This window comes from Centroberyx gerrardi, chromosome 13 (assembly GCF_048128805.1).
Source record: "Centroberyx gerrardi isolate f3 chromosome 13, fCenGer3.hap1.cur.20231027, whole genome shotgun sequence".
In the NCBI taxonomy this organism is placed as follows: Eukaryota; Metazoa; Chordata; class Actinopteri; order Beryciformes; family Berycidae; genus Centroberyx; species Centroberyx gerrardi.
The window spans coordinates 19,354,498-19,377,981 of record NC_136009.1 but is presented as its reverse complement, the minus strand read 5'-3'; the positions used below and the strand labels follow the sequence as shown (position 1 = coordinate 19,377,981).

General features: G+C 39.2%; 1 protein-coding gene across 1 annotated transcript; it reads left to right on the top strand.

Annotated features, from left to right (window-relative positions):
- The first annotated feature begins 251 nt into the window (after positions 1–251).
- Positions 252–19,294, top strand: pth1r (parathyroid hormone 1 receptor). Its single transcript, XM_078287875.1, has 13 exons — positions 252–290; positions 2,501–2,603; positions 7,390–7,500; positions 7,966–8,090; positions 11,221–11,324; positions 14,234–14,420; positions 16,182–16,335; positions 16,840–16,900; positions 17,443–17,509; positions 17,649–17,743; positions 18,301–18,442; positions 18,797–18,838; positions 18,932–19,294. The coding sequence occupies exons 1-13, from the start codon at positions 252–254 to the stop codon at positions 19,292–19,294; spliced, it is 1,593 nt and encodes a 530-aa protein (XP_078144001.1).
- The last annotated feature ends 4,190 nt before the right edge of the window (positions 19,295–23,484 follow it).

Genomic DNA, 23,484 nt, shown 5'->3' with positions numbered 1-23,484 from the left:
TTTTGGTTTATTCTTTTTGGTTTAAAGTCTCAAATAATAGCCTGTCTCTAATAAGCAATAAGCAACATGTCCTTTGACAAATAAATCCTGCTGCCAGTAAAAACAGGGTCAAAATGGTTAATCTGACATAGATAAAACAGCTGGCACAAGTGTTTAAAAATGTTGCAGCCTGACTAAAAGCCGTAGCCTTAATTAACCAAGGAGGCCCCTCAGTACTTCAAGTTTATTCAACCAACAGACAAAACAGCAACATGGCCAGAGGAAACTTCAGTGTGGAGTTTATGCTGCAGGTGATCAATTATGTAGAACAAAACTCCAGAGATGCAGCAGATAGGTATTTTGGCATAGGCCCAGCACTTGTCATTTTGATGTGATTTTTGTGAGTGGATTGACAGTTGAAAATGGCTGTAATGCATTTAGTGTGCCTGTATTTATTTAAATCCGTGTCTGCATTACTTTTTTCCTGCTCTCCCTCCTCCTCTCTATCTCTTTCCATTTCTCGCTGCTATACCTGTCACTTCAGGTGTCCTGGCGTGACTGAATGATAAAAGTCAAATTGAAATGACAAGTGTAAGTTAGGGAGTCAGCTGCTCTGTGAAGTAAATGTCTGTTTTCAATGATAGCTTGTCTCCCATATGAATCGTTTGCTCTACTTTTGTTGAACCAAAAACAAGACTAGGTGTCCTTGGTGATGGCTGGGCTGTGGTAGCCCCGCCCCCAGGCCTTCAAAATGTTAAACCAGTAATACGCCCAGATCATCATTGGAATTTTTACGGTATTATCTACAGTTGTGGGGATCTAAACCATAAGGAATATCTTGCATTTTGCTGCAGTATGGCTCACTGCACCATAAAAAATCCATATGACACCATAGAAAATCCTGGTGATGATCTACGCCTTAGTTTTAGCACTGAGCTTGCACTTTTATATTTTCACTTTTATATTTCTTGTCACACGATGTCAGCGATGAATGTGGTCATTTTCAATACAGTCATATTTGTTATTGACTCAAAGTGATCCCAGAGCAAACAGTGAGCCAGCCAAAGTGAGCTATTAGAATGGAAAATATTTCCTTGAATGGAAAACCACACCTGAGCTATAGCGCTGCTCTCAGACACAATGTTCACAAGCCACTAAAATATAAGGTGTAAGAAAATGTACAGAGTAAAATCTCTTTTTCTGTGTCATGTCTGATTAGTGGCTAATGGATACTGACCACCTAGTGGATAAAACCACATGAATACAAGCTGGGACTATAAACAACAAGTGAAACTGATACTATTTAGTCAAGGGAAGAAAAAAAAACACTAGGTCTTTCATAACTCTTTGCTTCATGGCAGTTAAGACAGGAATAAATATATATATACAGTATATATAGTACGCTTATTTACACAAGTCATTGTAACATTCACTTGCATTGCTTTAAGGGATTTTAGAAGAATTCCGAGCACTGGATTACCATATTACAATGAGTGAATTTCTGTTCCGTTAGTGTGCATGTCCCACTGAGATCTAACTCTCACATATATACATTTCAGCAGAGAGGCCTCTGTTCAGGGGAAGCAGGAGCAGCGGCCCCTGGGGCAGGTCGGAGTTCACTGTGTTGCTCAAGGACACTTTGACAGGAGTGGACTGTTGCGGTCTAAGTGCAGTCTAATCTGAGACCTTCCAGACACAGCACAGTCCCTCTAACAACCAGGCCACCCTGCTGCATTCCCCCAGTGGCTGCACGCTTAGAATATCTGAGAAAACGTCTGCAGCCTCGATTTTCAGGAGGTTTTCACTAAAGAAAGGCAAGGATTTAGATTGTCCACAACACTATGACCAGGGATGTTGAGTATAGTGCTTATACGATTTTCTTGGGAGTTTTCCCTTGTCTTCACTGAGTGTCTAAGGTTGGTGGTGCCAGGTAGGCTAGGTAGGTTAGGCCTGCTATGTCTTCCAATATGCTATCGTGTATCTTGTGCTTTGTTTTGTTTCCTTTTTGTCGGTACACTGTATTGCATAATTTTCTTTGTGACTGATTGCTGATTAGTTAGATCTAAGTCCTTAAAGACATGCTTTTGTAATGAAGGGCTATATAAATAAACCTGACTTGACTTGACTTGAGTAGTGGTTAGAGGGTTGTGTGAAGCAGCTGTGCTGAGGAAATCATATCTGGATATCAGCCAATTGATGCATTTCATGCTCATTTGGTACTGTGAGAGAAATGTCAGAATCTTAGCTTCAGATCCAGATGGGACCACAAACGTGCAATAATATGTTCACTCTGTATTTTAGAATTGCCCTATTTGGATGAACTTGAAGTTGTCGAATTGTTTATTGGCAATGCTTATTGATGGAATTTGGCTTTGGCTTTGGAAATTTGGATTTGGCATTGCAACATGTAATTCACAGATGTCAGCATACAATGTTTGTGTCAGCATAAAGCCCATTTTATGTACACTTAACGTTTGAATATTTCCCATCACTAACTCCATGTCAATGTCCTTCCATGCAGGTTTATGCAGATGATGTGCTCACCAAAGAGGAACAAATAGGCCTTTTGTTCAAAGCTAAACGGAAATGTGAGGGGAACATCAAGTCAAAGCAAAGGATTCCTGGTGAGTAAAGTAAAATGCAAGTACGTGAGAAAAGATAATTAGACCCTTAAACCTTTTTTGGCATATCTTCATGCTTTTGTTTTGTGCCATTAATCTGAAAATGTGCCTGAAAAATTTAGCTGGATGGACATCTGTGATCCCTCAAGAGTTAATGTTATTGGTTCATTGCCTGCTACTTTAACCAGACAGTAATTTTGTTATGGTAGAATTGACATTTGGCATTTAAAATGCACCATTAATTGAGTGTGATGGATAGATAATAGATACAATCTATACTAGGCTTGTGCTGTTTATTGATCAAAATGTGTCTTCCTTAGCAGTACAGGTTCATACCACCGAGGGTAACTCAAATATTGACACTCACTGTGCAGACGGTTGATAACTATCTCATGTGATGGGAAGGCCATACTTCATTACGATTGATTAGGTTTCCACCAGTGTATATGGTTGCATTGATTTACCACCACCTGGAATGAGCTCCTGTGAAAAGTGCAAAAAGAGATAATCCACTTTGACTATTTACACCTACACCTTTCCTGACATTACAATCAAATGCCTTCCTCAAGGCAGTTGTGTCTGTCAAACAGTTCCATATCCAGTTGAATGTAATTTGATGGTTACATTGAGGAATGCAGCTCTTTTTCCCTCCTTGTGGCTTTCTGGAGGCTAGGACCGAAGGGGGAAGCTGATCCTGGGTGTATTTGTGTACTCATGGGTGTCTGAAGAGCATCATTTTCCAGCAGACCCCAGCGTCTATCTCACTGCGGTTACTGTCATTTTCCATGTTGATTGTTCAGAGGAGGTTTTTGGATTCCATATCCAAACCAATCATATTATTTTTTTCTTTAACCCCAGCACATTGTGGTCTCATTAAATTCTCAGACCCTCCAAACGATACCCCTTTGTAAATGAAACACATAATTAAAAATGTTTATTTCCAGGCTAAGAACACAAAAGCTTTTGTTGACAGTTCCCAGTAGTTACATTGTCTCATGTAGCATTTCTCAACTGTTCATGGTTTTGATAAACGTCCACAAAGCTTCAAATTGATTTAAAAATTACTTGAATTGCTACCATTGAAAATTGTAGGCATCAAAAAGCAGTTTGTGTAACATTCTCAGTATTTATAGGAAAAACTAGAAGCGTGTGCTGTTTCTCACAGCGTATTGATCAGAATGGCCATAGACGCTAATGCAGAGCAGAGCACTCAGACACACATCAGGCCTTTAAGATCAGAGTCTCGGTTCCTCCTCTGACCACCATCATGCCTAATGCAGCCTGACATGGCATAGATGTGAGCTAGGCATTACACTTTCTCAGGCACCTGCAGGTACCTTTGTAGAGGAAATCAATATCACTTTATTTAGCCTAGATGTTTAGATTTATTTTCAATCTAATCATTTTATAATTTACTTACATCAAAGTAGAAATTTCATGCAAGTAATCTTCAATTGAATTAAATACTTGAAAGTGGCACTGTAGGTCTACACCATATTTCTTGGTGAAGAGAGGATAAACACAAATTGAATGAAGATGTGACTCAGTGTTACATACACTGTGGCTGCAGTGGCTGGGTGAGTGCAATACATGTTGCTCTCTCTCCCTACATTTGGCAGGATGTTGACACTGAATCTAGCTACTTTCTCATGAGAGACTCTAATTTGCCCATAGGGGAATCATGTTGCATGGGGTTCCTGTGAAATGCTGTTTTGGGGGTACAGAGCTCCAGAGCCGCCCGCTGTAGCTGACCTGCATACCTGATGATGTTAGCCGAGTGGATGTGACTTAGCCTTTATGTGGTGCCTGTTTTCTGACCTCTTTCGGAAGGTTGCACATGTCTTTTCAATCACAGCACAGTTGAAAAAATTAGGGTAAACATATTACCTTAATAAAGAAGAACAGTCCCTGGTGTGCTTTTATGCCTGGAAAAGCACATAAGGGCTCATTTCATGTGCTTGATTTCAGATATTTATTTAATGGCACATGGATTGCTTTTAATTCACTTCATTTGAACTCCAGAGTCTCATCTGGTTGTTTGTAATTTAAGTAATCAGTAAGTGGAAATCACTGAAAACCTGATTAGCGGTTCGCCGTGATGTTGTAATACTTCTCAGAATGTCAAGTCGAGATGTGAGATAAAGTTCAATAGAGCATTGCTTTAACAAGCCCCCCGATGACCCAGATGAACGTTTCCTTTGAAGTGGCCATTAAGGTTTGGACAGGATTTGTTCTTGTAGTTGTGATGACTTTGGCCAAGAATATGCTGGTTTTATTTGGAAACTGGTTCATTTTGGTCTCTTATTGTGGTGAGACCTTGAATCTGTGGGCTGAGTCAAACTCAAAGAATAGCAACTGGTGTGCATTTTTGAGGACTTTGGCTTTTCGTCCATATTTGTCTTGCCTGTGTCCTGCTTGACCACCCCTAGTGTATTTTTTTCAGCCACTGTAAACTAGTGGTTAGCTAAACTATTATTAGAGATGTGGAGTGATGACTATTTTAAATTGTTTGCACTGTGCAATGTAGAATTAGCTGAGAGTAATGAATTAATCTTGCTGTTCTAGGTATTTTGAGAAAAATGAGTCAAGGCCGAACCCCCGGTTTGGTTGTGTTGCAACCCTTCACGGTGAAGTCCCATCTATTTGTTTTTATTTCTCATTTGTGCTTTAAATACACAAAAGTCTCCATTACATGGCTGAGACAAGGTTTTCATTGAGGGAAACACTGAGGTTTGCCTGGAGAGGACAGTGGAGGGATGTGGGTTCAAGGCCCCAGACCTTGCAGTGTGAAAATAGCTCAGCATTCAAACTTGTGGTCTCGGTGTAGAATAACATCAGCAATCATTATAAAAGGTTGCATATATCAGGAGTCAGTACGATATGTGTTTTGACATCTGCAGGTCTGAATCAAATGAGTGGGGGGAAAAGAAAACCTTATTAAAAACCTCAGTTACATCACTAATACCAAAGTCCCCCATAGTCACGTTTATATTTAAATCATGGTTGTGGAATTTACAGGAAATTATATATGTGTGTGTTCGGTGTTTAATTTAAGCCTGTTAGTAGGTGGTCCTATGGTAATAAAACCTATGGCAAAAGCGAAGAGCCATTTTACTTTTACTCCCAGGATGTGTGGTCAGTGTGATTTTCAAAACTAGACGCTGTTTTCCTCCCGCCAGAGATCTGTGCGAATCAGTCAGCTCCACTCAGTCTACTCTTTAATTATGTTCTCCAACTGACAGGCCATTTTGAAGGCAAATAAAAAGCATGTCGTCATTGCTTCAGATGTTTCTTTGTAACTTTGATTACAGGAATGAGAAAATAATAGATCTACAGCAAAGAGAGCATAGTTTTAGTTTTATCCTTAGCTACTTATTAGTGGTCAAAATGGGGCAGATGTTTTCAATAATGCAAAATAAATGCCAAGCCATAAGAGCGGCTTTTGCCAGGAATCTGTGGGGAAAGGGACTTTGCTCCCACTATCGGAGGGCTGAGGTCCACGGTTTCGCTGACAATTAAGGGGCTTTCTGCTCCGAAACAGGATTTTTTCCTTTGAACCTGCAGCTCTTTCTTTGTCTGAAAGAAGTATAGACGCATCTTTGAAAGTCTTGTGTATTACATTCTCCGCTGAAAAAAAAAGATGACAGAGTTTCAGAAAAAGCACACAGTCAGCAATCCTGTAGGGCATGCCGAGGAAGTGAGGAAAAGAATGTATAAAAAGTGCACATTGGAAAGATTCCTGAACAACTTTTTTGGTTTCTTTCTGAATGTTCCTCACCACTCGTCTCAAAAAATGAAAACTGTCATTGAAAGTCCTTGTTAGTACTATTTGATCAGGGAGGAGCACTCTGAAACAAAAAGTGTGAAGTTGAATAAATGTTAACATGGTTGATTTTTGGTTTGGCTCGTCAGCTAGTGTTCGTGTATTAAGAAATTCAAAGCTGAACATATATGAGATATAGTACCAAAGATATGATAATGGTAGTCAGATTTGATGGAAGTTGGAAACTGAGATCCTTTATGCTATTGTGAGGGAAAACAAGCTTAATGCCTTTATTTCCTGTCAGTGACTCAGGATACTACACTGCGGTCAGTGTTGTTTTCCTTTTGCATGGAATCTTGTAAATAAGATCCATATTGAAACCAATTTCCTACAACAGAAAAAAAAAAAACAGTACGGTTCTCTAACAACAATGCAGCACTATAATTTTAAGTGTTTGAGTGCTGTGAATAGATCATACACTTCCAGTTGCGCACAAACATGCTCGTTCATATAGTAATTTATTAGTTATTAGTTACGGAAATCTGCCGGGTGAAGAGGCCACTGCAGCTAACAAACAAGGCTCTAATGAACATAGATAGAATTCAATGGACAAATTGTTATCAACATGCTGGAAATCCCATGATTATCAGGCCTTAATTATATTACAATGGATGTTGAGTAGCCATATGGCGTCTTTTAAAGACTAAGTATGTATGTTTTCTGTTCTCTGGGTGACTGGTGTTTTCCTTTAAAAAAAACAAAAAAAACATGGGTCATGGGATGTATTGCGTCTAATTTACAGTCTGTCAGACTTACCACAAATTACACGGTTGCTGTGCAATGCTAATTTGCATACTATATAAAGTTCATGCATGTACCCTACTTTTCAAAGGACAACACAATCCTTAGAAGTCTTGCATACTACTGCCCTCGTAAATGCCTATAGCCATGTAATGCTGGAACCGAGGCAGCACAACCTCTCCGCATCTCTATTTTTAAATGTCACCACTGCTTTTGTCTCTGCAGATGGTTTCTGCTCACCAGAGTGGGATGGCATTGTTTGCTGGCCTGAGGGGGCTCCAGGAAAGCTTGTTTTCACTGCATGTCCGGAGTATATCTATGACTTCAACCATAAAGGTAAGATTGACCCTGGATCCAGTCAGCAGGTGTGACCCTGAAGCTCGTTTTCAATTCTTGTAAGAACACCATGCCTCAAGGTGCATGGTTGGTGCAGCACACATCACAAGGCCACCTTTGACTTTTTAGATAAGATAACATAGACAAATCTTGCTACTGCAGATCTGTTCTGATAGAAATGATCTGATATTACAACAGATAGATAGACAAACAATAGATATACATTAGGTTTTCTAACCACTCTTCAAAAACCAATTAACTTATGTCTTAATTTTTCAACATATACAATAAAGTTAATCTAATTAAGTAGCATGCTTGGAATGCATAATTGTCACTTCTTGTCATCTGCACTGCTGTTACTCATATAAAGAGTTGGCAAAGTCTGTATTTAATAATAGGCTCAGTTGGAAAAACAGTTGGAAAAATCTGTATTTTAAAATAGCCTTGCGTCTGCTTGATGTCCAGGACTAGCATACCGCCGCTGTGACAACAATGGGACATGGGAGCTGGCCACAACCAACAACAAGACCTGGGCCAATTACAGTGAATGTGCAAAATTCCTTTCTCATTACAACCAGAACCATGAAAAGGTGAGAATGTCATGTCGTCCATTTACATGCTCAGTTAAACCTTGCCTCTCTCCACAATAATTAAGAACAACACAATAGCTTTTGTGAATGTATTGCCAGAGTAAATTGTGACACTTTTGATACTACGCTCATTTAGACTACTATTGCACCATTTAAACTTGCAATTACACCGCCATTGGAATTTGTACACATTTTTGACAAAGGCCGTTTCAGTAATGTACAGTGTAATGTAGTTTAATCATCTGTCATAAAACGATGAGATAATGATAGGGAGATGATGAATAGGATCCAATTATTCATAAATGGCAATGCGGTTGCCATGCAATTACGTAAAGCTGCACTAGGCTAGACAACAGAAATGTAAATGGGTGTATTCATGTAAAAATACATCCATTTTGTAATCCTATAGGGTGTCAAGTATGTACACTGGCAGAAAATCTTGTCGATGAGTGACAAATTGAAACTTAAGAGCAAAATACAAAATTTGCATTCTGCTCATTGAAGTTCTCAAAATTTAAACAGTTACCTCTCACTGTCATTTGGGGCCTCCAATGTGCAAAGTTGCCTGGTGCCGCTGTAACTATTAGCAGCAGATGTTTTTGGAAATGTGATAATATGTGTTTCTCTCTTTCTTGCTGTGACCAACTCAAATGTGGTCAAACTGCACAAACTCTATAAAAATCATTGAATTTATATATAGAGTTCAGTATCCAGTGGCTCTCCAGGTCCAAGGCAGTCAGTTGCTCTTGGTTACAATTGGTCTGTTCTGTTACTTGCTGTGATTAGGTGGCACAGCAATCAGTCCCACATTGATAAGAAGGAAACACCACAAACAAAATGAAAGCCTTCAAAGGTCGCCCAAAGAAGGTTGGCAGGCGGCTGTAAAGTGGAATATTACGTTTACGCTGAGGCCGCTGTAAAGAGCTTTGTCCATTATTTTCAAATAGGCTTGGTTTTCAATACTGCATTTTTGCCATGAAAGGATATGCAACATTGGCTGTCCCACATGGATTCGCCTCCCCCTCACTTAAATGTGGGTCTCAGTGTAGAGGATGTGGGCATAACCTCATCATGACGCCCTTCAATTTCTTACTGACTTCAAATGTTTATGTTGATGGGCTCCCAGGAGTGGTTGCAGCAGTTAATGACAAATGCATATGCACAAATGAAACCCCTTCACGGCACAATTGCCGCACCGCGCACCACCACCACAACTTACAGACCCATTACTTGGCACGGGATCCCGATGCTAAATGATAACAGCAGTGGAGTGTCTGGTTACATCACACTGGGCTCTTGGCCCCTCCAATGTGCCTGCTGTGTTGATGTACAGAGAGCATGGTTAGTGGCTCTCCTCACTGTGTCCTCTGGCTGCCTGCTCACTGCTGTAATCTCACCGCTGGAAGCCCAAGCAGTCCCACCCAGCCTTTGTCAGCTCCATCACCAGCGAGTCAAATGCTGTTTTTATTAGAAACGTATGGTTACTTGAGACACTTCTGTCACCAGGTGGCAATGCACTGTCAAATGCAATGATTGCTTTTGAAGTTAATTTTTGAAAAAATGCCAAGTGCTGACATCTGAGAATTTTCCTCTTACACTTTTTTTTTTGCAATGCAGCATCCAACCATTGATCTTTTGCTGGAGTAACAAAAGCTCCCAATGGTAAAAAGGGTATACTGTAATTACAGATCCATAATATCTCCACCATGTTTGGAACAGTAATGTGTGATTTCAGTACCATGTTACATGCTCTTTGTGAAGAAATGATAGTCAAACCACTTGCCTAGTGTAGTTCACAACAAAATTTGGACTTGCAGTCTCTTGTCACACAATGTACACAATACTACTTGTGGAAGAACAACTCCTGAAGCTTAAGTGTGTTGAAATGAGCGTTGTAACAACTAATTAAATAACTTAACTAAATGTTATAACTAAACAACATTTTTTCTAATTTCCTAAATGTCCTACATCACATATGAAGTTGAATGAACTCCTACCAATAAGTGTGCAAATGTGTGGCATACATAATGAGATAAATATGCATGTTAATTTACAGTCCAAGTTCTGTAAAGAGCCTGACAGCACTCAGATGGTAGTCAGTGAATCTTTTCATTACATATGGGTAGATGAGGCATCCTGAACCTTATCCACTCAGAACACACAACATACAAGTCTATTCTAAACTGTGAAAATAATAAGCACGTGTTTTTCTGCAGGTTAGTGGTCACTGCAATCCTAATTTATCAAATCACCTAGAAATATGCCAGTCATTTCTTCACTTAAATATGGCAATTGAATTAGTTTGACTGAGTTGCTTTAGTTATTTCTAATATGTTGCGGTCATTTGCTGAATAAACAATGGAATGTTAAACTGCCACACTACTATCTGCCATAGTGAATCTGTCGAATATTAACTTACTTATCAGCTTCACTTAAAGTACCCAACACAGCTCGATTACTTGGGATTTACTTGTGATTCTGGTTATGTGTGATGATTATGTACACTGAAAGAAGTAATACTTTTTACAGTGTTGGTTCTGTAGTTTCTTGCAGAGGGCAACCTGCATATCTATTTCTACTTATTTGTGCGTGCACTGGCAGCTGTCACACAAATTCCTTATCATCCATCTGTCCTGCAGTCCTGCTGCAGCAGTCACAACAGATTATTATTTCTCAGATGCTGCAAAGTAGGACTGAATACATATTGGAACACAAATCTCAAACGGCTGATGGCCAGGTCATTTCTTGAACCTTATGGTGGCTGAAAGGAGAATAAAATTAGATTTTTTTTCGACAAAAAAAAATCTCTCCTGGGCAAGCAGCAATGTAGCAGGGGTACACTGTTGCATGCAATTCATACAATAAAAAGTCAGCATTTTACAATCACTTCATTTTTCTCTCTGTATCTTATATTGACCAGGCAGCTATAAAATACAACAATACATTCCCTAACATTTTACAAGCTATTTGTTTTTTTAAAGTGAATTATCAACTATACTGAAAATTCAAAACCTCAATCTGTGTAAAACCAACAGTACATCAAGCAGTGCATCAAAGAGAGGATATAGCTTGGTGGAGGTTACATTGTTTTTATAAAGGTTTACTGTTGATACTATTTCACATTCTGCTTTTCCAACAGGAGGTCTTTGACCGTCTGTATCTCATCTACACAGTGGGTTACTCCATCTCTCTGGGATCACTTATGGTGGCTGTGGTCATCTTGGGATATTTCCGGTGAGTTGAAGTTGTCACTGGAATTCTGCAGTCAATCTTTCCAGCCACACACATTCCCCAGGAGAGGGATTTAGATGCAGGGTCAGAAATTAAGGTTAGAGTCACTGTAGGAGAGATCAGAACATACAGTCTTTTTTTTTTTGTTTAATAGTGTGATTTCTAATCATCTGAAGGAATTCAAGTCGCACCATTTTATGCTCTGTTTTGCTTTGCTTTAATCACCAAACGTTTTTGGCTACACAGCCTCCATCATGGTGGTATATAGCGAATGTCATCACTTCCTTAATTCTAATTAGTCATGTGACCTTGTTCTCAGACAATATTTACATGTACCATACAATCACAATCCCATTTTTCACTGGAACAGATGTTTACATACAATACCATACACATGCAATATCAATTTCCTTATCTAGAAAAATGAGAAAATGTATTTTCTGCATGACAATCTCAAATAGCACAACATTTCTTCATATCAGTTCAACATGGATATCCATAGTCAGTTCAGTTCATTTTTACAAAAATGGTCTTAGATCAAACTCCACATTTAACCCTCAGGGATTTAATGTCCCCCCCCCCCCCCCCCCCCTTCTTGATAATGTCACCTTTGCAATTCCAATTTATTTATAGAGAAGAAACTCCATAAAATACAGTACCGCGACTGGATAACTTTCTGTTTTACATCTGATTCTACTTCTGTGTTCCGCAATTCTCTGTTTAAGTTCCCTTGATGTTTTTCCTTCATGCGCTTCACCGCACAGACATGTCAGCATATAGATTACTCCCTTTGTACTGCATGACATGATCCCTTTATTTGTATTCTTTTTCCTGTCTGTGGATGGGGATTGGGACTGTATACTGTATGTAAAACAGTCCTAAGCCTACTACTCGTCTGCACCTCACTGGGTGTGTGTTTTCTTTCGTAATTTTAGCGATTTCTAATCACACCATTGAATTCCAATGTATCAAATGCAAATGTAAAGCACAGAGAATATTACAATGAAAACTCTCTGGTGAAGTTTATGTTGACTTAATGGAAAAAAATAGGCTTTAGCTTGAAATCATGCAATTCTGTTGTATTGTGTAATAGCATGCACATATACGTATTTTGTACCATGACAGTAAGGTGAAGCGTGCAAAATGTTGTATCAAACATTACCTTTGCCTTTATCGTGTGCATTTGACTTTTACCATGATATGTCTCTCTTTGAGGAGTCTGCCTCCAGGCTTGCAGTAATGCATGCTTCATGTTCTGACATTTAGGTTCTTTGTTATTCTCATACTGATTTCAGGTTTCATAGAGCCACAAGAAAACATTGGATATTGTTTTTATACTTCAGCCAAGATTTACAAAAGATTACTTTATTAGCAAAGTGTTTGAGTGGCATTTCTTTCTAATTTAAGGCTCTAAATTCAAATGGACAAAGGGGATAAAAAGTCCTTAGAAGGAAGAACCATGTGATGAAGAATTTGCTAGAGATATTCCTCTCTTGCCTTGTAATATAATGTGGCTCACTAGGAACTGTGTTGAAGTGAAGAAAAATCCTTACACAAGGTTGAATTCATTTTTTTTTTTTTTTAAATGTGGCAACAGTTTGATAGTTTTTTCTTAACTGATTAATGCAGAGGAGGACTTTTCATTATTTGCTTATTTTGTTGAGCATAGGGAGTATCAGGAGTCGGTGTGAAGGCGTTGTTTACCAACGCTCCCACCGGCGTGACTTACTGTACAGGCAGGCACTCAGAAGGAGCCGGGCTTTAGGAAAGCTCCAAACTGGCACCAGGAAATCTATGGGCCAAATGAGTTTAATAAGTTCTCCCAGGGGCCCGTCTGACATTCTGGCTCTGTGCTCCGGAGCACTCTAGCCATGTCTCCCCTTCAGCATGTCAGCTTTCAGACAGGAGACTTCATAAATGTTTCTGAGGGAGAGAAAGGGGATACTTCACATTAGCAGTTGTGTTCGTTTTTTTCACTGGGGAACCGTTCTCTAGATTAGTTTTCGCCCACCACTTCCAAATCAATAGTTCTCAAAGGATAGCTTGTCAAATATACAGCTCTTTAATGAGGCTATGGGGAAAGAAATAATAAAATAATAAAACGCTTATGGCTAGTTGTGGGTTGCTTTCATTATACATTAATTGTTAAGGATTTTTTTTTATTAGGCTTAAATTCTCATTCAAGTTGGCATTAGGGAAAATAGATTTATTTTTGTGCTAAAAAAACACTTTATGATATAACCTGTGCTACTATTGATCCAGTTGATTCCAATACTGTGGCATGACCTCAAAAGCCCACTCCATTGTAAATACTTAGAGAGGATGTTTTGGAGAAATTTTGACAGATAAACTTTTGGTTGTCTGGAAGGAAACTCGCATGCTCTTGGAACTTCTCAACACATGCTTGCAATTTTGTTTTTACAGCTCACTTTGAGCCGAGCAATTCAATATTTGTGCTTTTCAAGCCCCTAAATCTCAAGAATGTGTTATAGTCAGCGTGGAACTCAGCTGGCTCTAATTAGGATGAGCATTGTTCATGTGTGTGAAAATACTCACACACACTTACATGAAGGTGCGCGTGTCCACACACACACACACACACATACGGGCGTGCGCACACAGGCACACATACACGCACACGCATACACATAAACAGTTCATAACAAAGGAATGACTTGATTCTTTGCACATTAATAGCTGCTGGTGTATTTTTTTTTGCTAGATCCAATTTCATTTCATTTACAAGCGATTTGAATGTGTGGAGTGTTTGTATTGTTGATTTTTCTTTGCACTTCTCTTTGAAGAATATTCCAATTTTGCTGTTTATGTGAACAGTGCAATTTTTCTTTATATGTTTTTTTTCCTATCAAATCTGTCTTCTCACTTTTCTCCTCTTATTTTTTTCCCTCTAGACGCTTACACTGCACCAGGAACTACATCCACATGCACCTATTTGTCTCCTTCATGCTAAGAGCTATAAGTATTTTCGTGAAAGATGTCGTGCTTTACTCCGGATCGGCCTTGGAGGACATGGAGAGAGTCAGCGTGGAAGACCTCAAGTCCATCACTGAGGCACCGCCAGCCAACAAAACACAGTTTGTAAGTGCAGCAGTACAGATAAACAAGCGTACTGGAAATATATCACTAAATATATTAGCATACAGTATACAAGGCATCGCACACAAACACACATCTTGTCCTGTAAAAAATAAAAACAACTCCTCTTATGACTCATGTGTAAAGAGGCATTCTTCAAGGCAATGGACCAAGATATTTTTTGTGGATGCTTTGATGTGCAAATAACCGATAGTAACATATTTAGTGGCTGCTTTTATCCAGCACCTTACAGTACCATGAGTGCACACATTTTTGTGCCATGCTCTACTCATTGAGCTATATAGGACTAAAACTGCTCACTAAAGCAACGCACATATAGTGCAAATAAAGTGACGGTGCTAATTACACCACAAACGGAGCAGAAGTGACAGCAGTGATAATGATTAGGTTAGTTATCATGCATGGGGAGAATAGAGTGCTGAGAGAAATTGGCTTCCAATGGCCATCTATCTTATCTTTGGCTCTATTAATTCATGTCATGGCATACAGCAACAACAGCTGTAGCTGGATAGCCGTGTGGAGGCTGATTTTTTAGCTGGGGCTGACACTGGCTGAATCAATATGGGCTGTGGAGATTTTCACACCTTATATCAACACAACAGCATGGAATACTAATTGGTTCAGCAAACATCCTCACTGTCAATGGCCTGAAACTATATATATATATATATATATATATATATATATATATATATATATATATATATATATATAAATATATACTATAACAGTATTCAATATGTTATTTTAATAAGGATAAGGTAGTTAGAAAGTAGAACGTTCAAGTAACTCTGATGGCACGTTCATGTCATATTGGATTTACGGTAAATACAATCTGCCAGCTGGGAAAAATCGTTCACATCAACCTCCTAGTGGTAATTATAGATAGGATATGTGGGATTTTTTTGTGGGCTCCGTTATCTCCCTCTCGGAGTCACAAATTGCAGAACTGCATCGCCACAAGCAGTAAACACAGCAGGGAATCCACCAATGTCAGTAGTCCAAGGTTAAAAATCAAAATGATCATATTCACAAATACAATCAACCCTACATACGAAAAGCGAGAAATATCTGCTGCCTTTCGTTAATGGTAGATTTTAAATTCCTAAGTGCAAGCGCTGTTGGATGTGTTCGACGAGTTAAACACGAGTCCTCCACCACAAAATCCTGCCTTTCCGCTTCTTCCGATGTGACCTGAATGCAGCAGAAGACCGGCAGCCGGCAGAGTAAACAAAGACGTGTGTGAGCAATGACAAAGAGCATCAAATGGACAATTAACTGACATGCCGTGTGATAATTGTTCAATCTCAGCTATATAAAGACATATGCAACTGCAGCATGAGTGTTATTGTGTTGAAATGACGTCAATCGCTTTTTGTGTTCGACTGTTTGAGATTCCCTTGACCCTGTTGCATTATGTTGGAGAGCAGCACTCCCTGCGAAAGTCATTTTGATCAGAATCAACTGGCATGATGGCAAAAAGTAGGGCAATAAGGCCCAGACTTATCCCTTAAGTCCGCATAGCTTATTCACACATTGTATGTTGCTGCAATAACAAACATAACTATCAGCACCCATAGGATTCATGCTTGTTAAGCCATAGAGCCGGCAGTATGGGAGGAGAGACTAGAGATAACAATGTGACGGAAATACATTTTGGACAGGTCCTGGAAAAATTATTTATGTCAGTATAGGTATTGATTAAATCTGTTAGACTTGTTTGTCTGCTGTGTGTGTGTACAGATTGGCTGCAAGGTGGCTGTGACCCTGTTTCTCTACTTTCTGGCGACCAATTACTACTGGATCCTGGTGGAGGGACTATACCTCCACAGCCTCATCTTCATGACTTTCTTCTCAGACAGAAAGTACCTATGGGGATTTACTCTGATTGGATGGGGTGAGTTATACTTTATTCATATTCTCCTGCACACAAATTAACATTTAATAGGTTGCAGTATGATTAGTAGGTTTGGTATTGTACTAATCTGAATAGTATGTAATTTATGTCATGTTGATGGTCTAATTTGTATGTAAAAAAAGATTGAAAAAAAAACACAAAAAGCTGTCAGAAAGCTGTCATGCTCACACTGTGTTACTATCCAGCTGAGAACAAAGGAAATGACTCATGCCTGTGTGGACACTTTCACCGTGAAATATGGGCTTTGCAGTTCCTGCATTGTACACACTGTGCGTATTAGTTATGTAAGCACAGCGCATACAATGTGGATGCTGCGCTGCCCAGTTTCCTCACTGCAAGGACCTGAAAAATATGAGCAAAGTTATGGACTCTTATTATGGGATCGTTTATAGTATTGCATCACATCATGATGGCTACTAGTGGACATTGCAGCCTTGGTTTTTAATGGTTGCTTCTTGTAATCATATTTATTTTATTTTTCAGGAGTCCCAGCTATGTTTGTGACAGTTTGGGCAAGTGTCAGAGCGACCTTAGCAGACACAGAGTAAGTGACCTGCACAAATGATAGATAAACTATACTGTTAAGTCATGTTAATTAAAAATAAACTATTCTACATCAGCAGCAACAGCGGTTAAGGGAATGTGACACTGCAGGCTTGTTTAGGCCAGCTAAATGTGTGTGTTTTCAATACCAACTTAAAAGAAGATACAAATTTTGCTATTTTTATGTCTTGGGGCAAACTGTGACAAAGTTTAGTGTTTCAAATTGCAAAAGCCCTTGAACATGAAAGGAGCTTCATCTGCATCCCTGGGGTTTATGCATCAGTTCAGAGGGAATTAAGGTCAGAAATATATCGTGTAAATATGTAGATCCAAAAACTTAAATCGATTCTGAAGAGTTTCATGTGATACCTGTGTCCAGACCTTTCAGATCAATCTATAGCAGCTTTTGAAAAAAAAAAGCGATGTGATGAAACGATTGGATTTAGAGAAACAGATGGCTCCTGGATAATCACACCTACCTGCAGCGTGATATTTCTTTTATCGCTCATTGATCCCTGTTTTGTTGTTGTTTGTCAATGGCAGATGCTGGGACTTAAGTGCAGGCAATTTGAAATGGATAGTTCAAGTCCCTATCCTTACAGCTATAGTGGTGAGTAGATACTTTCTCCTGCTGAGCTGTAAATTATAGTATTTTACAGCACCTGCGGCTTTAGAGCCGTTGACTCTGTCGCCTTATCATGTTTGCAATGACACTTAATTATATCATTATATTTCTGTTTTCTCTCCAGGTTAATTTTGTGTTATTTCTGAACATCATCAGAGTCTTGGCAACTAAACTACGGGAAACAAATGCTGGAAGATGTGACACAAGGCAGCAGTACAGGTGCTGTAGGGTGTTATCATGGCAAAATTATTTTTACATTCTTAAACCTTACTAGACTGACAGCTCCTCTTGATTTATTCATCATATAATGTATTAGTAGCCCACATCACTGGCAGTGTAATAAAATCATGAATAATTTACTATTTTTGCTGTGTGTATCATGTGACAAGTTATGAGATAAGCTTTACATATGGCACATGACAACACCCCCGTCATACAGTGAATATATTTAAGATAAAGGTATTTGTCCAAAACTGTTAAAAATAGTGTTTAAATGTTAATCTCTTTAGCATGTCAGGATGATAAAAAGGGAAGATGTCTGCATAAATTGACCATTATAACCTTGAAAAGGAATAAGCAGGTAAACAAAATGAATGAATACATGAATGAATTTAAAAAACAGATTTTTTTAGCTCTTAAGTGTGCAGAATTCTTCTCTTTTTATGGACTTGATGTTTGAAATGTGCTCCAGCACGTTTGCAAAGTAGATGAGCGGTAGGCAATCTACAGTAGTTTGTTAAAATGATTGAAACTTTTGCCATTCTGTTAATTTACAGAAAATTGTTAAAGTCAACGTTGGTGCTGATGCCGCTGTTTGGTGTCCACTACATCGTGTTCATGGCCATGCCGTACACAGAGGTGACTGGAATTCCCTGGCAGATCCAGATGCATTACGAGATGCTGTTCAACTCCTTCCAGGTAAAGCAAACCGATAAAATGCCAGAAACTTAAATCTTAGCTCTGGGGTTCCACATACATATTAATTTCTCCTTTCAAGTTGAACAAATCTGATTGAACTGGTCAGGATTTAGCGTGTCTCCAGGCGCCACGTGTCTTATCACTGAAAACGCTGCCTTTGAATTAACTATAGCTGCACACATGCTTTGGTGCCGAGTTATGATTAGATCACAGTAACTAAGATTAAGAGAAGGCAGGATGATGATGATGAAGACGTGCACCCGAATCACTTAAAGTAACTGTCTGGATGTAAGACTGAGGATAAAGTAGGCCTGGAAGTTGAGAATATTAAAATCATACTCTCTTCTTTTCCAGGGATTCTTTGTCGCCATTATATATTGCTTTTGCAACGGGGAGGTAAGAACTTATTTCAGCATTTTACAGCAAAGATTACCGTATAAAATCCAAGCTCTTCTGAGGCTAAATGACTGACTCATCTTCTCCCCTAAGGTCCAAGCGGAGATCAAGAAGTCGTGGAGCAGGAGGACGCTCGCCCTGGACTTCAAGAGGAAAGCTCGGAGCGGCAGCAACACCTACAGCTATGGACCCATGGTATCACACACCAGTGTTACCAACGTCACGGCCCGCGGCCCGCTGGCCCTCCACCTCACCACGCGGCTGGGGCCGGTGCCGGTGAACGGGCACCGGAACCTTCCCGGGTATGTGAAGAACGGCTCCGTCTCTGAGAACTCGATACCCTCGTCGGGACAGGAGCTGCACATTCCCGAGGAGGAGCACTCGACCCACACGCGGCCCTGCGAGGAGGAGAAACCCTCTCCTGTGGTGGAGGAGGAGAGGGAGACAGTCATGTGAAACTGGAAAAAAAACAACGACAAAAACATAGAACGGTCAGTATTCTCAGGATGGTCTGAAGAGGACGACTGCATACACCAACACTGCCAGTTTTTTTTCTCCTGTGAATCGAGCCAGAACATTGCCGACTGATGAGGCTCAAGGCAAAAAAGGGTGTATCACTTTTGTGAAGCGGGCCACCTTTCTTTGGGGATGAAGACCTTCACTGTTGTGGCAAACGCTCTCTTCGACTTTAACCAACCACCTGCCACGCTGAATGTGTAAAGGCTGAAAACAGACTGCCATCACTTACTTTGTTTTCCCACTGCCATCGCTGTTTTACCTTTTTTCTATTTGCTCTTTTGGTAATGTTTTTCGCTCAGTTTTAGTCCATAAAAGAGACTGGGGTTAGTTAGTTGGTTGCCGGGAACAGCCTTAATCACCTATGTAAAGCCTAGTGGATCTTGAGTGCACTTGGGGGCCGATGTCTGGGTAATTTCAACAGATTGAGCTGACTAAGTGCAGGCTTAAAAAAAAAAGTCCTAGCTTTTTTGAGGAAGCGTGCAGGAAGCTGTTCATGCTTTATAGCGTCGTATCTCACTTATTCTGCATTGACTTAAATCTGCTTCAGTGTAAAAGGGAAGGTACTCAGGTAATTGAAGTCCTCTGTTGTTGCACACCAATATTCTATAAACTATTAAAGTGGTGTTTCAGCATGGGCCGCATTTCTCTCTGGAGGATGCTCTCATGTAAGGCTGTGTAAAAGGATTTTTCCAAAACTTTGTACAGTTTCTGCTGTTTAGAATAACCCAGTATCCATCTGTCTAATAGTTATGGATTTCACAGAGTTCAAATGATTGTTCATATTCACATTTTCTACAATAATATTCCGTGACACACTATATAATGCCAAAATAAGAATTATTTCCTTGAAGACCGTCTCTCTCTCTTTGGGATTCAGTGTGAGGTGAGGTAAAGAAAGCCCGCACGAGAATCTGATAGAAATGGTGTCATATTTTCTCACAAAGTTTTCAAAGGAAGGGACCCCACTCAAAAACACAGGGTGCAGGAAACGCTCATATTTTCCAGTGGAATGTTAATTAAATGAGGAATCCAAGGGAATCTCAAATTCCCCTGCAATTCCAAGAGCGACATTTGTGGTGGCTATGAAGGAAAACCAGAACTGAATAACACACAAGAAATTGTACAGATGGTCCAGTGTTATGCTGCTTTTTTTTGTATATATATATATGGTATGTATACATATGAATAGAAGTCACAATGTTTACAAAGATCAGAGATACATTCTAGTTGTGAGCTAATAGCGTTCATGTTTATGGATATGTATTCAAGCTATGTTTCGATGTAAAAATATTGAACTTTTTTTTTTTTTTTTTTTGGTGCATGGAATATTTGGAATGTTCCATAATGTATATAGTCCAAAATAAAACTGGTGAATACATTTACAGGTAAGGGAGAGCATTCAAACTAGTATTTAATGAAGCATTCCACAAAATAATATCTAAAACACAGTAACTTGCCGCTTGTAATCCGCTTGTTTTCTTGTGTCTGTGAGTGTAGAAGTTGAAATTGCTTCTTTCAACACAACCAAGCATAAACATGTGTAGCCTTCTTTAGTAACTTTTTGCACATTTCTACACTTTGAATAATAGTTTTGCTTTCAGTTCATTCCACCGTACTGTTCGGTTCATTCCATTGTACATCTGCATATCTAGTACTGTTTCTCAGAGTCTGTATTTATGTCTTTCAAGTAAGTGTTAAGATGTCCCAGTCTTAAAATGTTATGTCCTGTGCGTTTTATTCCTAACCTCTCGTTGAGTGTGGATACTGTGTTAATGTCATGGTTTGCAGGTTGGGGCACATTACCTACTATACCAAAGAGAAAAGGCGGAGAACGCTGCCTTAGAAAAAGATTTATTGCAGTATTTCAGCGTACGGTCCAACCGGTCCAATCCTGTTTGCAATGACAAAATAGTCATAAAGTTGCAAGAAAATTACCCCCCCCAAAAAGTATTTGGTATTGGTAGTTGGTGTGGGAAAATCTAGAGATCTATGTGTTGTGTTGAAATTCAACGCCCACACAGATTAAAGGTTTCAGCTAAACAGCAGGGAAGCAAAGGAGAAAAAAACATTCACCACTCTCAGTAGCTCAACTGACGGTTGTGCGGTAGCGATGGATTAAGACCATTACTATTACAGGCGGTTTTGTTGTACTTAGATTTTTAACTTGACTTGGATTCAGTTTTCATGTCTCCAGACATGAGCTATTTGCGAGTTGACTTGGACTAAAATGTTGATGGACTTCTTACTTAAATCGGATTGAGCTGCTTGCTAAAATAGACAGACAAGACGTTTTACCTCACAGTTACCTGATGTGCCCAAAGCTAACATGTGCTTTTGTGTCCAGTTTTCTCCCCTTAACAGCCTATTGATTTGAAATCCTAATGATCACCATTTGCTGGAACACTGTCCTACTTGCTGTTGTGCTCTTTTGTTCCTTCACACTGACTGAATTGTGTTGTTAAGCATTTCGCTAAAAACTGTACACCCACCTTCCCTTCTGCTTCATCTGTTGCTAGATTAATTAGGATGTGTGCTCTCTGCACATAGACTCGACTTTTAAGATTAAAGTCCATCTACCAGTCTGCTCAAGATTGGAAATCAGTCAGGCCTGGTCTGCTGCAGTCTGTACTGCCGAGGAGTACATCAAGCAAACTCTTGCAAAATGTTCTTTGAGTCTGCAGAAAAACAGCAGTGCAGATCAAGATGTAAGACTCACAACTCAGAAAGTAATCATTTTTCTAAGTGAGCAGATGCAGCATTAATGAAGTTAATTCAGCAGATTCAGCAGGTTCAGATTGATTTAAAAGAAAATGTAAGATAAGACATACAACTTTTCAGCTTGTCTGCAGTGTTTTCCCATAGAGCAGATTTAGTTTTACTAGCCTTACAGCCAGTTTAGAAATGTCAAAACACTCATTTGAGCCAGACAACTTCCAACTGCTTTTGACTGTCGACTGCCTGTGCATTTTGACTAATTATCAGTGGAATTCTGGGAAGTGCGTTTTGGCCCTTAAGGGACTCAAGTTGGACTTGACTTGAACATTTCCATGGGGACTTGGATTGGCCATGATTGGGACTGGACTCGAGGTTTAGTGGATTGACTACAACACTAATTACAGGTGGCTGCAGTCCACAATGGTGGAAAAGGAAAAGACTGTGGTTGAGGGAAATCTTTTTGAGTTGATAATCCCTTACTGTCACTGAAAACTCATTTTTCATACTTTACTGACTACTTTTAGCTAACATTCATCACATTGGACATAATTCTCTGGAAAACCATATTCTCACTGGGTAATTCATTTAAAAATACAGTTAAAAAACATATTTGACAATGCCAAACAGGCACAACAACTAATGCCAACTTATTTTTTTTATTTTTTTACTTTTTTTTTTCTGACATTTTTTACCACCATCAAATTGCAAAAGCCTAGCTATCATTTCTTCAGTTGTCAGCAGTGGTACTTCAAATCCGAGCTGGCTTGCCACTAATTGCCACTGGGCGAGGAAACTTGGGTTTTAGGTCAGTGTTGTGTAGCTAATCCAGGCAGTATCTATATATCTTTGATTACATGAGGGTGGGCAATATCAGTATGAAAATCCTCTTTTTGAGAAAACATTTGGACATTTATATTTGAGCACTTTAATACCCTACAATACAGTATTTTGTTTTGATTGTATCATGTAAATTGATTGTGTTTTGGAAATCAAGTGTATAATAAGGCCAATATTCATAGAGCTAATGTTGTATTAGTTTCATTGTTTTCAAATACCTCTCATGGAAGTATAAAATGTGTTTCATTGTCTTTATTTATCTCATACTGAAATGTACTCAGTGGAATAGACATTGGTCTTTCATATGGTTCTGCTTAAGATATGTGGACAGTGTTTGCTAAGACGCATCATACCTTGTTATCACTCCATAGTGATTTAGGCAAGCTGATGTAGGTGTAAATGTAAACTTGGAATAAAACAGGAAGATGTTTTCTGGTCTCTAAGGTTCATCAGTGTATTGTGAATAAGACAATAAATTTATAATTATACGGTACTCTTGTTTGCAGAATTGTACTTGTGCTCTGATAATTCTTACAGCTTGCATGTTTCAATTGTAAGTAAGATTGCAAATATGA

Excerpts from the sequence above, each read along its gene's own strand:
- pth1r (XM_078287875.1), top strand. The coding sequence starts at position 252 with ATGGCCAGAGGAAACTTCAGTGTGGAGTTTATGCTGCAG. Across the intron at positions 16,901-17,442 it reads GCGACCTTAGCAGACACAGA|ATGCTGGGACTTAAGTGCAG; the intron begins GTAAGTGACCTG and ends TGTCAATGGCAG. Across the intron at positions 18,443-18,796 it reads TGCTGTTCAACTCCTTCCAG|GGATTCTTTGTCGCCATTAT; the intron begins GTAAAGCAAACC and ends CTTCTTTTCCAG.